This window comes from Ranitomeya variabilis, chromosome 2 (genome assembly GCF_051348905.1).
Source record: "Ranitomeya variabilis isolate aRanVar5 chromosome 2, aRanVar5.hap1, whole genome shotgun sequence".
Classification (NCBI taxonomy): Eukaryota; Metazoa; Chordata; class Amphibia; order Anura; family Dendrobatidae; genus Ranitomeya; species Ranitomeya variabilis.
The window spans coordinates 465867454-465881035 of NC_135233.1; the positions used below are offsets into that span (position 1 = coordinate 465867454).

Consider the following 13582-nt stretch of genomic DNA (forward strand, 5'->3'; position numbering starts at 1 on the left):
TAGTGTGGAATATGCAAAAAAAAGGGGGATATGAGATGGTTTACTGTATGTAAACCATGTCTCATATCATGTCGGGTTTGTGAAGGAGAAATGAAAAGCCGGCAATTGAATTACCGGCTTTTCACAGATATCGCGCCGAATTAAATCTAAATACAGAATATATATATATGTGTCTCAATGACATATATATATATATATATATATATATATATATATATATATATATATTACACTGTATATATGTTTTCCCGAACATTTGAGCACATAAATCCATTAGATGTCGGTTTTGCAAGCCTGCGAGAAAATATCGCAGTACGGATGCCATACGGATTACATACGGAGGATGCCATGCACAAAATATGCTGACACACCCTGACTACGGATCAATATTTTGGGAACATTTCTCCGTATTACGGCCGTAAAAAACGGACCGTATTGTCTTACGCTGAGTGTGACGCCGGCCTAAGTTCCAATGATTTCTTATGGTTATTCACACAAGCCATGGCTGGGCGATAGATTTCATAGATAGCCCTAGAAATCAACACAGAATGCAGCACTATTTAAAAAGCAAAGGAAAATAACCCAAATTAGCCTGGGGGACAATTCATACCTGGCATGTACTGCAGTTTTATCAGTCACGGAAGTGGGCTTGTATCTCTTCTGTATGTCTTCAGGAGTCAGTCCGGTTTGGCAGACGGATAAGGCTTTGTAACAATCCTGTCCTTCAGGAGAACCAATAAAGTGAGGTGGAACTCCACCAAACTGTACCTGTCCTTCTCTGGCTGTGGGAGAAGTAGGAAGAAGTCGGATAAGAAGGATTAAAGAAACCGTAGAAGGATCATAAGAAAAGAAAAAGGAGAAGTCAACGAGAGTTGATTATAATGCGAGAAAATGGCCATAATAGTGGCAATAAGGTTGTGTAGTCAGAGGATGAGGGTAGAATGGAGAAGAAGTAAGGCATGGGCGCTGCAAGAGATGAAGACAAGTGGAGGACAGGGTCGCCAACTTGATTTTTTATGTTTCTCTGAACAGCTTCTTAAAAAAATCACAGATAGGCAACACATTGTAAAACTACAATAAATCACTGAGATTGTAAGTGATACATGTCTGCAGACCATTAGGCCTGGGTCACACTAGCGAGTTTTACGGACGTATGAGAGGCGCAAAAACTACGCATTGCACACGGACCAATGATTCTCTATGGGGCAGCTCCGTTCTGCCGTATATTTCTCAGCCGTATTTTACGGGCGTAGAAAATCGCAGCATGCTGCGTTTGTCAGTGAGACACACACATATATATGTATATTTCATACAGCGCTAGATAGCATAAAGCCAGTAATTCAATTGCCGGCTTTTCCTATCTCCTTCCCAAACCCGACAGGATATGAGACATGGATTACATATAGTAAACCATCTCATATCCCTTTTTTTTTCATATTCCTCACTACTAATGTTAGTAGTGTGTGTGCAAAATTTTGGGGCTCTAGCTGTTAAAATAAAGGGTAAAATCGCGGAAAAACTGAAAAATCTGGGAATGTAGCTACCTAGACTTGCAGTGCTGCGCATAACCTCATATGAACTCGAGCTGGAGAAAATATTCAGAAAAATTCCCACGCTCGAGTTCATATGAGGTTATACCAGCAGGTCTAGGTAGCTACGTTCCCCTGCTTTCCATTCAATCCTCAGATTTTTCAGTCAGGAGCACAGCTGCATTAGCAGGCTCCTGGCTGTAAAATTATTTAACCCCTTCAGATGGATTTACAGCGTGGGACAAGACTGAATGACGGAAGATATGGGATATTGTTGATTTTTTATTTTAACTTTGTTTCAGGTGACAAGGGTCTTCAATTGGATTGAGAGTATAATAAACTATTACAACACCATGTGTCTTTATTTCATTAAAATACTTTTTTCATAATGTGTGTGTGTTTTATTAACCATTTACTACTATTGGATTAATAATTGATAGGTGTCTTATTGACACCTTTCCATTATTAACCTGGCTTAATGTCACCTTACAATAGCAAGGTGACATTAACCCTTTATTACCCCATATCCCACCGCTACAGGGGAGTGGGAAGAGAGAGGCTATATATGTGTGTCTCACTGATATATATATATATATATATATATATATATATATATATATATATATATATATATACTGTATATATGTTTTCATGAATATTTCAGCCCATGGATCCATTGTATGTCCGTTTTGCAAGCCGGCGAGAAAATCTTGCTGTACGGATGCCATACGGATTACATACGGAGGTTTACATGTGCAAAATACGCTGCCACACCCTGCCTACGGATGACATGTGTATCACTATTTTGGGATAATTTCTGCGTATTACGCATGTAAAATATGGACCGTATTTTACTACGCTTGGTGTGACCCCGGCCTAATTCTGCTATGAACACATTAGCCTCACCGACTGAGACCTGTAACAGGATGATAATTACAGACACAATAATCTGTTTCTCAGGCTCTCTGCACAACCACTCTCCACAGTCTTTCTGCACCACCACTCTCCACAGTCTCTCTGCATCCCCACTCTCCACAGGCTCTCTGAACCACCACTCTGCAAAGTCTCTCTGCACCAACAACTCTACACAGTCTCTCTGCATCCCCACTCTCCACAGGCTCTCTGCACCACCACTCTCCACAGTCTCTGCACTACCACTCTCCACAAGCTCTCTGCATCACCACTCTCCACAGTCTCCCTGCACCACCACTCTCCACAGTCTCTCTGCACCACCACTCTCCACAGTCTCTCTGCATCCCCACGCTCCACAGGCTCTCTGAACCACCACTCTCCAAAGTCTCTCTGCACCAATAACTTTACACAGTCTCTCTGCATCCCCACTCTCCACAGTCTCTGCACCACCACTCCCACAGTCTCTCCACCACCACTCTCCACAGGCTCTCTGCATCCCCGCTCTCCACAAGCTCTCTGCATCACCAGTCTCCACAGGCTCTCTGCATCATCACTCTCCACAGGCTCTGCACCACCACTCTCCACAGTCTCTCTGCACCACCACTCTCCACAGGCTCTCTGCACCACCACTCTCCACAGTCTCTCTGCACCACCACTCTCCACAGATTCTCTGCACCACCACTCTCCACAGGCTCTCTGCATCCCCACTCTCCACAGGCTTTCTGCACCATCACTCTCCACAGGCTCTCTGTACCACCACTCTCCACAGACTATCTGCATCCCCACTCTCCACAGACTCTCTGCATCCCCACTCTCCATAGGTTCTCTGCATCCCCACTCTCCACAGGCTCTCTGCACCACCACTCTCCACAGACTCTCTGCATCCCCACTCTCCATAGGTTCTCTGCATCCCCATTCTCCACAGTCTCTCTGCACCACCACTCTCCACAGACTCTCTGCACCACCACTCTCCACAGGTTCTCTGCATCCCCACTCTCCACAGACTCTCTGCACCACCACTCTCCACAGGCTCTCTGCATCCCCACTCTCCACAGGCTCTCTGCACCATCACTCTCCACAGGCTCTGCACCACCACCACCACTCTCCACAGGTTCTCTTCACCAGCACTCCACAAGCTCTCTGCACCACCACTCCACAGGCTCTCTGCATCCCCACTCTCCACAGGCTCTCTGCACCACCACTCTCCACAGGCTCTCTGCATCACCACTCTCCACAGGTTCTCTTCACCAGCACTCTCCACAAGCTCTCTGCACCACCACTCTCCACAGGCTCTCTGCATCCCCACTCTCCACAGGCTCTCTGCACCACCACTCTCCACAGGCTCTCTACACCACCACTCTCCACATGCTCTCTGCACCACCACTCTCCACAGGCTCTCTGCACCACCACTCTTCACAAGCTCTCTGCACCACCACTCTCCACAGGATCTCTGCATCCCCACTCTCCACAGCCTCTCTGCATCCCCACTCTCCACATGATCTCTGCACCACCACTCTCCACAGGATCTCTGTACCACCACTCCCCACAGGCTCTCTGCACCACCACTCTCCACAGGCTCTCTGCACCACCACTCTCCACAGGCTCTCTGTACCACCACTTTCCACAGGCTCTCTGCACCATCACTCTCCACAGGCTCTCTGCACCACTACTCTCCACAGGCTCTCTGTACCACCACTTTCCACAGGCTCTCTGCACCATCACTCTCCACAAGCTTTCTCCACCATCACTCTCCACAGGCTCTCTCCACCACTACTCTCCCAATGCTCTCTGCACCACCACTCTCCATCCTGTAGGCCTGCGTTTTCCAAAGCATCAGCCTTCTGCGCCAGATGATTCAATGACATCACCGCCTTCTCTTTTTTCAATTGAGAAAAAGTCTCAGTCACTCACATCACGTTAGCAAAATCTATTTTGTTGTGCAGGGTGGCACAAAGGTGGCATTATTACTTTTTTACGTGGCATCATTACTTTTTAAGGTGACATTAATACTTTCTAAAGGTGGGCATTACTTGTTATAAGGGACCACTCAGAGCATTATTACTGTGTTAGGGGGTGCAATACTTGCCATGCTATGCTATTGCATTCATGCAACTTCTTCAATCACATTTTTGGGGTCAGAGGGAAGCCCAAATGTCAGAACTTCCCCCAGCAATCATACATTTATCACCACTACAGTAAAAGGGGGTTATATATTGGATAAGGATCATTACCAACTGTGGGCTGAAGGGAGGTGATGTCGAAGATTTCTTGCGTCACCGGATCCTTCTCTTTTTTTTTCTTTTTCTCTCGTTCTTCAGGTGCTTTCAAGAAAGAAAGTTCTTCCGGATGTCTGATGCCTGGAAAAGAGAAATAAAATGAATGTTGTGCATGTCCCAGGGGATTAGTGATGTACTGAATGGTAACAGACACTTACCCAGGATCTTACAGACCTCGGTGCAGGCGCTAAATGTTGTGCCAGAGAAACAAACTCTGATCCTAAGTGAGCGCTGGTTGGGCAAAGAGAGGATTACCGGCTTGTGTTGTGGCATAAAAATGAGGAGGGCATCTGCCAGAATGCCATATTTGTCCAATGCCCAGTTAGTTTTTAGCAACCACTGACGCTTCTGCTTCCACCATAGAGCGTGATCAGACCAGTCTTTGCTAATACCTACATTATAAATGCAAAAAAAAATAAAATATTAAATTAATTAATCAGAATAGAATAAAAACAAATAAATGCTGACTTTTATGTTTGGTAACAAATAGTCACATTCTCCATGAAAAAAAAAAATCCTGGACCATATATTATTACAACTTTTGCATTGTACCCATTCCCTCAAAATGTATTTATAAACTCACAACTGGGCGTTACCATTCAGCTTCGTAAAAGGATGCATCTGTATGCAATATCTGCACTGATTGAAGAAGGTAACATATATTTGTCAATTTATTCATACATTTCCAGGAAGAATAAAAAAGAAACAGAGCAACTAAGAAAAAAATAATAATACAGAATTTTTATTTCACGGGGACCATAAGTAAGTAGCTAACATACATGTTAAGAGCGATAAGGGAATGTATTATCAGAAAATGAAGCATTGATTAAATCCAGTCTTGTGTTAAATGTAATGTTAAAAGTTAATTTAATAAATTAGCTTTTTTTTTTTTTTTTACATACCACATTCTGTATTTAAAAATCAAACAAACATATATACTGCATATACACAGTATATATACCTTGCAAGTTTCATACTGGCCACTGGGGCTATTTTCAAACTCATACTTCCTGTTCTGTACAGAAGACTTTTCAGAAGTCTCATTGTCCTCACAGGCAGGATTACAATGATAGGTAATGCCTCCATACACAGCTGATAACACAGGATCCACTAATCACAATAGAGATATCACAGTTGACCTCTTCCCCCTGCCTTCACAATAACCTTTGCACACACTTATTAGATGCTTCAATACAAAAGAAAGGTTCTGAGTTAAGACTATTGCTGTTAATGTGTATTTCTTGAAGGAATCAGAAGTTCGAGTCTAAAAAAGTAACACCTAATGGTCAGTGTGAAAATTGCAAGATTTCCATTTTTTAATACAGATTGTGATAAAGACTGTGATTGTGAATAATAAAAAATATTACTAGTTTTTTTTATTACATTTATGGGGGGTTTCCAGTTTTGCAAAACCTCTCCTCCTTGGGGTACTTTGTTTTATAAAAATGGCTTTACTCACTCTTCCAGGTTCCAGCACTGAGATTCCACTGCAGCTCCCAATGTCTTTTATTATCTCAAGGTTTGATCTCATGTCAACAGCGCTGCAGTCAGTAACTGAGCTTAACGCTCTGCCAGAGTTGATGACACGAGCCACTGAGCTCACTGATTAGCTGCAGCGCTGTTGACGTGATGTTAGTGCTGCATCAAATAACAGGCAGCAGAAGCAGACACTCAAAACTGGACTTGGGAATGGTGAGTAAAGCACCATATATATTTTTAATTTTTTTACACAAAAAATTGCAGCAGTTTTCTGTATCCGGAATATCCTTTTAACATAAAAAACATCGGATTTAAACAATAAACTATTTTGTTTAATGACACATTCCCTCTAAATAACTAAGGACTGCAAAGAGGAAGACTTATACTCTGGACTCTACAAGGCAAGAACATGTAGACTATCCTATAGGGGAGGACAATAAACCAGTAAGCTCAGAATTAGTGCATGGCTCTACATTTCCTACAGAGGTGTGTATGATCCACCTAGGACTTATGTGATCACCCCTGTGTACTGCCATTGAGCTGGTACTATATTTTATTATTGCGCTCTTATATAAGAGTTTTGCATTCTCTCTATGGGAAAGATTTGGTAAAGTAATGACGTTTAGGCGGCGGCTCCTCTTTGGTGCTTTCCTGCAAAACTCATCTTCCTCTTTCCCATCGCATAAGTTATTTTGGTTTCTTAAAGTGTCAGGCCATGACAGCGATAGGAAGAAGTAAGAACCACACAGAAGCATGGTATAAGAAGATTACACTGCAGGAACACTGAACGGATACCACAAAAGTGGACCTGTGAAATGTGACAGTGGTAACAAAGAAGCTTCAGATATTAGTAAAGTTTTGGGCTAAAGTTAAAATTACCTATTTTTTCCACCAGTTGTAACATGACTCCCCCAATGTGTTGTTCCCCAGTCACTCGGAGCGTTATCGGCTCCGCATCTTCTCCTAGGTCCTCCACATAGACCTTCAGCTCCCAGGAGGAATCTATATATTCTCCGCTGGCCGTCTGAATTCCAGCCATTTCCAGTCCACCTGCCCTCCAAGGAGATAAAATATGTCTGCATAAGTCATTTGCTTTACGATATTCATTTATAGAATTTGTGAAAGTAATTATTTTTGGGGTATGCCCTTGGCTCACAACCATATCTTCCAAACTCAAAGTGGTGTCCGTAAGTCCTCATTCACACATCAGTGGTTTTCTCATACCAGAAAATCGGTGCGAGCTTCATCAGTGTTTTTTTATCATCAGAGTTTCATAAGACTTTGTCAGTTTTTTATTATCAGAGTTTGGTCAAAGTTTCATCAGCTTTTCTCGGATGAGAAACAAACAAACCAAAAAGTTTCTCTATCTTCTGTCCGTGAAAATTGGACCGCACTTGGATGCCATCCGATTTTATTCCGTGGACCCATAGACATGAATGAGTGAGTGCGATCTGATAATCGGATGCATGCTGCGATTCGTAACTCGATCCGAGGACAAAAATCGGACTTGTGCGCGGCGCCATACAATAACATGGGGATGAGTGTTAGCCATCAAAACAACAGATGGCACTCGTCCAATTTTTACAGTCGTCTGCACGAACCTGTCACATGAAAAAACACTATTAGGCCGGCCTCAAACTAGCGAGTTTTACGGACGTATGAGCGCATAAACTACGTCCGTAAAATACGCATAACACACAGCCCAATTATTCCCTATGTCCCAGCTCATATCTGCCGTATATTACGCATCCGTAATATACGGTCTTGTACAGCCGTAGAAAATCGCAGCATGCTGCGTTTGTCACCGTATTGCGCAAAAAAAAATCGCCAATGAAAAACTATGGGGGCGAGAAAAATACGGATTCCACACGGACCAGCAGTGTGACTTGCGAGAAATACGCAGCGGTGTTAGTGAAAAGCCGGTAATTCAATTGCCGGCTTTTCATTTCTCCTTCCGAAACCCGACATGATATGAGACATGGTTTACATACAGTAAACCATCTCATATCCCTTTTTTTTTGCATATTCCACACTACTAATGTTAGTAGTGTGTATGTGCAAAATTTGGGCGCTGTAGCTGCTAAAATAAAGGGTTAAATGGCAGAAAAAATTGGCGTGGGCTCCCGCGCAATTTTCTCTGCCAGAGTGGTAAAGCCAGTGACTGAGGGCAGATATTAATAGCCAGGAGAGGGTCCATGGTTATTGGCCCCCCCTGGCAACTTGGCCACTCTCATCCCACTCCCGTGTAGTGGTGGGATATGGGGTAATGAAGGGTTAATGTCACCTTGCTGGATTACCAGTATAATAAAATATTACAACACCCTGTGTCTTTATTTCATTAAAATACTTTTAAATAATGTGTGTTTTATTAACCATTTCGTACTATTGGATTAATAATGGATAGGTGTCATAATTGACGCCTCTCCATTATTAATCTGGCTTAATGTCACCTTACAATAGCAAGGTGACATTAACCCTTTATTACCCCATATCCCACCGCTACAGGGAGTGGGAAGAGAGTGGCCAAGTGCCAGAATAGGCGCATCTTCCAGATGTGCCTTTTCTGGGGTGGCTGGGGGCAGATGTATTTAGCCAGGGGGGGCCAATAACCATGGACCCTCTCTAGGCTATTAATATCTGCCCTCAGTCACTGGCTTTACCACTCTGGTGGAGAAAATTGCGCGGGAGCCCACGCCAATTTTTTCCGCGATTCAACCCTTTATTTTACAAGCTACAGCGCCCAAATTTTGCACATACACACTACTAACATTAGTAGTGTGGAATATGCAAAAAAAAAAAAAAAGGGATATGAGATGGTTTACTGTATGTAAACCATGTCTCATATCATGTCGGGTTTGTGAAGGAGAAAGAAAAAGCCGGCAATTGAATTACCGGCTTTTCTATAGAACACCGCTGCGTATTTCTTGCAGGTCACACTGCTGGTCCGTGTGGAATCCGTATTTTTCTCGCCCCATAGACTTTCATTGGCAATTTTTTTTGCGCAATACGGTGACAAACGCAGCATGCTGCGATTTTCTACGGCCGTACAAGACCGTATAATACGGATCAGTAAAATACGGCAGATAGGAGCTGGGACATAGAGAATCATTGTACCATATGCAATCCGTATTTTCTGCACCTCTCATACGTCCGTAAAACTCGCTAGTGTGACGCCGGCCTTACATTGATCCAGTAATCATATATATGACGCATAAAAACTGCCATATAGAGTGTATCACAAAAGTGAGTACACCTCTCACATTTTTGTAAATATTTTGTTATATCTTTTCACGGGACAACACTGAAGATCTGACACTTTGATACAATGTAAAGTAATCGTATAGTTTATGTAACAGTGTAAATTTGATGTGACTTCTAAATAACTCAACACACAGCCATTAATGTATAAACCGCTGACAACAAAAGTGAGTACACCCCTAAGTGACAATGACCAAATTGTGCCCAAATATATTTTGTGTGGCCACCATTACTTTCAAACACTGCTTTAACTATTTGGGCATGGAGTTCACTAGAGATTCACAGGTTACCACTAAAGTCCTCTTCTCTCCTCCATGACGACATCATGGAGCTGGTGGATATTAGAGACCTTGCCACCTTCTGTTTGAAGATGTCTCACAGATGCTCAATAGGGTTTAGGTCTGGAGACATGCTTGGCCAGTCCAGCACCTTTACCCTCAGTAAAGTTGGCATGTTGGCATTCATGGTGCTCTCAATCAACTGTAGCTCCCCACAGCTGGCAGCACTCATGCAGCCCCAATCCATGACAATCCTACCACTATGCTTGACTGTAGGCAAGACACACTTGTCTTTGTACTCCTCACCTGGTTGTGTCACACACACTTGTCTTTGTACTCCTCACCTGGTTGCCGTCACACACACTTGTATTTGTACTCCTCACCTGGTTGCATCACACACACTTGTCTTTGTACTCCTCACCTGGTTGCCTTCACACACACTTGTCTTTGTACTCCTCACCTGGTTGCCATCACACACACTTATCTGTGTACTTCTCACCTGGTTGCTGACACAAACCCCTGACACCATCTGAACCAAATATGTTTATCTTGGTCTCCTCAGACCACAGGACATGGTTCTAGCTATCCATGTCCTTCTTCTGCTTGTTTTCAGCAAACTGTTTGCAGGCTTTCTTGTTGGCGAGCTTTCATCTTTAGGAGAGGCTTCCTTCTGGGACGACAGCCATGCAGACCAATTTGATGCAGTGTGCGACCTATGGTCTGAGCACCGACAGGTGGACCACCCACCCCTGCAACCTCTGCAGAAATGCAGCACTCGTAGATCTATTTTGGAAAGACAACCTCTGGATATGACGCTGAGCTTGTGCACTCAACTCCTTTGGTCGACCATGGAGAGGCCAGGTCTGAGTGGAACCTGTCTTGTTACACCGCTGTTTGCTCTAGGCCACCGTGCTGCAGCTCAGTGTAATGATGCTGGGAATTTTCTTATAGCCTCGCCAATCTTTATGTAGAGCAACAATTCTTTTTTTTTTTCAAATCCTCAAATAGTGCTTTGCCATGAGGTGCCAGTATGAGAGAGTGTGAGAGCAATAGGACCAAATTTACACTACCTGCTCCCATTCACTCCTGAGACCTTGTAACACTAACGAGTCACATGACACTGGGGTGGGAAAATGGATAATTGGGCACTATTTGGCCATTTTCACTTAGGGGTGTACTCACTTTTGTTGCCAGTGCTTTAGACATTAATGGTTGTGTGTTGAGTTATTTAGAGGGCACACCAAATGTACACTCTTATCCAAGATGTACACTGACTACTTTACAGTGTATCAAAGTGTCAGATCTTCAGTGTTGTCCCATGAAAATATATAATAAAATATTGACAAAAATGCAAGGGGTGTGCTAACTTTTGTGATATACTGTACATCCTCTATGTTTGTAGAGATGTTAACAGGAACAGGAAGCATCTTTAATCAGAAGAAAGGTACGTTTTCCAAACCTGGAAATATATTGTGAATTCTGCAATGGCCGGCGACCATCTGACAACTGTACAGGTCAGAAGTGAGTATTCAACCCGACGCTGCGACTGATTAATATTCTATATGGTCGTACGCATGCACGCGACCACACCTTTCACAGGAAATTCTGTTTCCTAACACCAGCGTTCCACTGTTTGCAGACAACCGTGCAAAAATTAGCACAGGAATACTAGCGTTTAATAAGAGGTTTCTTGGTCATTTATAGTGTAAAGTTACATAATAGCATAAATTTATTTTTTTTTTGCAAAAAAAAAGTGTAAGAGTCGCTCATGCAAGGCAGAGACTACTAAATGCATTTTGGGCCGTTCCCTGGTATGAGGTGCCACCTATAACCTCTAGTTGACACCACCGAAACAATTACACACAACCAGCACTTCTGTATTATCTCTCGTGGTCAGGCAGCAACTACTTCCCAGCACAGGGGACTGGATGATTAAGTGATTGGATATTTTTTAATTATTTTACATTGTTATAGTGTCATCGATATAGTGTCAGATTGATGTAGTGTTTGTGGTGCTAGGATTGAAATTGGGGAAGTTTTGTCATAATTGATGTAAAAGAAAAATGTCGTAGTTGCCCAATGTAATAGAGCAGATTTCATTTTTTATTTTTTAAAAATGTAAGATTTGTTGTCATGAAGAAACATTCCACTTTTCCTTTGCTAATTCTGATACATCTCCCCCTTATATGCCCCGCCGGAGGGTTATTTTGAATGATTACAAAAGTGGAAAAAGGATCAATTTAGTCAAATACATTTCAAGCCATATGGACGGAGATATCATCGAGTTCTGCTATAAGAAATGTCGAGTAAAAATGGAGAGAGATATACTGTATCTGATCTGCTGCCATAGGAAGTGTCTTTGATGTGAACTTCTGTAGACGTGTGTGTCATGAAGCTCTAGACCAGATCATTTCTTCTCTTCAACGTACTCATAACTTCTAAACAAGTAAATATTTACAAACATACAATACAAAGTTACAATAACCTTTCCCCCTCTGGGAAGTGTTACCTTCACTCTCGAAGGACCAAGAAACCCAATAAAATACAATAAACCTTCCTTCCGTAGCACTACTAGCAATATTCTCTCATCCCAATACGATGAATGATGACTTACCTACTTGCTCGGCTCCTGGTTATACTTTTTGGGTTTCCTTTAGTGATATTCTTGCTTCTTTTGTTTTGCAGGGTGCTGTAGCATGGAGCTCGTACGTTACCGCTACCCCTTGTGCGTTGTCCCCTCCCTTCTGTGAGATGTCCTCTTTCCTGTCACTCTAGATGTACAAAGTTTCCTCTTACGTTCACTCCTATCGCTCACTTCTCTAACTGACAGCCATTACTTCTGTGGGGCGCGCTTGTTTAATTATTGTACCTCTGCCTTATCAATGACTTACTTCATGCCGATTGTTGTTCAGTCTATGTTCCTGTACTATTCCCTTACTTTTACTTTACTCATTAATTATTATTCTGTCTATTCTGTGTTTAAATTGACTATATTTATCTAGTATCAGCTACAGCCATCCTCCATCTCTGTCTACTCCCATGCCCTGTTAAACATCACTTTACCCTTCCATGTGTCTTGCTTTACCCGCTGTCGTCCTAACCTACCCCCTCACTAAATCCTTATGTAGTAACATACTGTGACTCTACAATGCCCTCCTCTTCTTCCTCCTTTAATTTCCTCCCAAATCACCACTTCTCCTTTATATATGGAATTCTCAGTAACACACAACTAAGACGGAACTAAAAAGACAAGTTGCAGAACGTTGATACAATATAGGTCATGGCAATGTGAAGCTAACATTTTTAAGTTTTGCTTACAAATTAAAATATTAAAATTGCTTGTATCCAAATAAACAAAGTGTGCAGGCAATAAGTGCTTACGGAGGGAGGTCTACATAATTAGATAACCCACCAAAAGCACACGTCCATCATGTCCAAACTATAATCCTTAAAGCAGATCTGACACCAGATTGCACAATACAAACTATATAAATATACTGTAAAGAGATCATTTATACCTAATGAGGCTGGTGTTCTAACTTTGAAAATCTATGTAAAAATAGCAGTACATTCTCATATTAAAATGAGGATTATAAAGCTAGATTCCTATTAAAATTAAGCCGTGAAACTTTTGAAAAGGATTATACAGGTATATCCATTCCGACATGGATTTTCCAAGGAACTACATTTGGTCTAAAAAATAAAAATCTACTTACAGTGGGGGAAATAAGTATTTGATCCCTTGCTGATTTTGTAAGTTTGCCCACTGACAAAGACATGAACAGTCTATAATTTTAAGGGTAGGTTAATTTTAACATTGAGAGATAGAATATAAAAAATAAAATCCAGA

General features: G+C 42.2%; 1 protein-coding gene across 3 annotated transcripts in view; it reads right to left on the reverse strand.

Annotated features, from left to right (window-relative positions):
• FERMT3 (FERM domain containing kindlin 3) overlaps positions 1–12879 on the reverse strand; it is a 36423-nt gene extending 23544 nt beyond the window's left edge. Inside the window, exons 1-5 of one of the 3 annotated variants that reach the window (XM_077287608.1) lie at positions 12347–12879; positions 7076–7246; positions 4876–5109; positions 4673–4798; positions 611–782 (exon numbers count right to left, since the gene is read on the reverse strand). In XM_077287608.1, the coding sequence (XP_077143723.1) occupies positions 611–782; positions 4673–4798; positions 4876–5109; positions 7076–7235 (692 nt within the window). In that variant the 5' untranslated portion in view covers positions 7236–7246; positions 12347–12879. Of the gene's footprint in view, positions 1–610; positions 783–4672; positions 4799–4875; positions 5110–7075; positions 7252–12346 lie in introns of all 3 variants that reach the window. The other 2 variants (XM_077287609.1, XM_077287610.1) reach the window with 2 other exon arrangements.
• Positions 12880–13582: the final 703 nt, after the last annotated feature.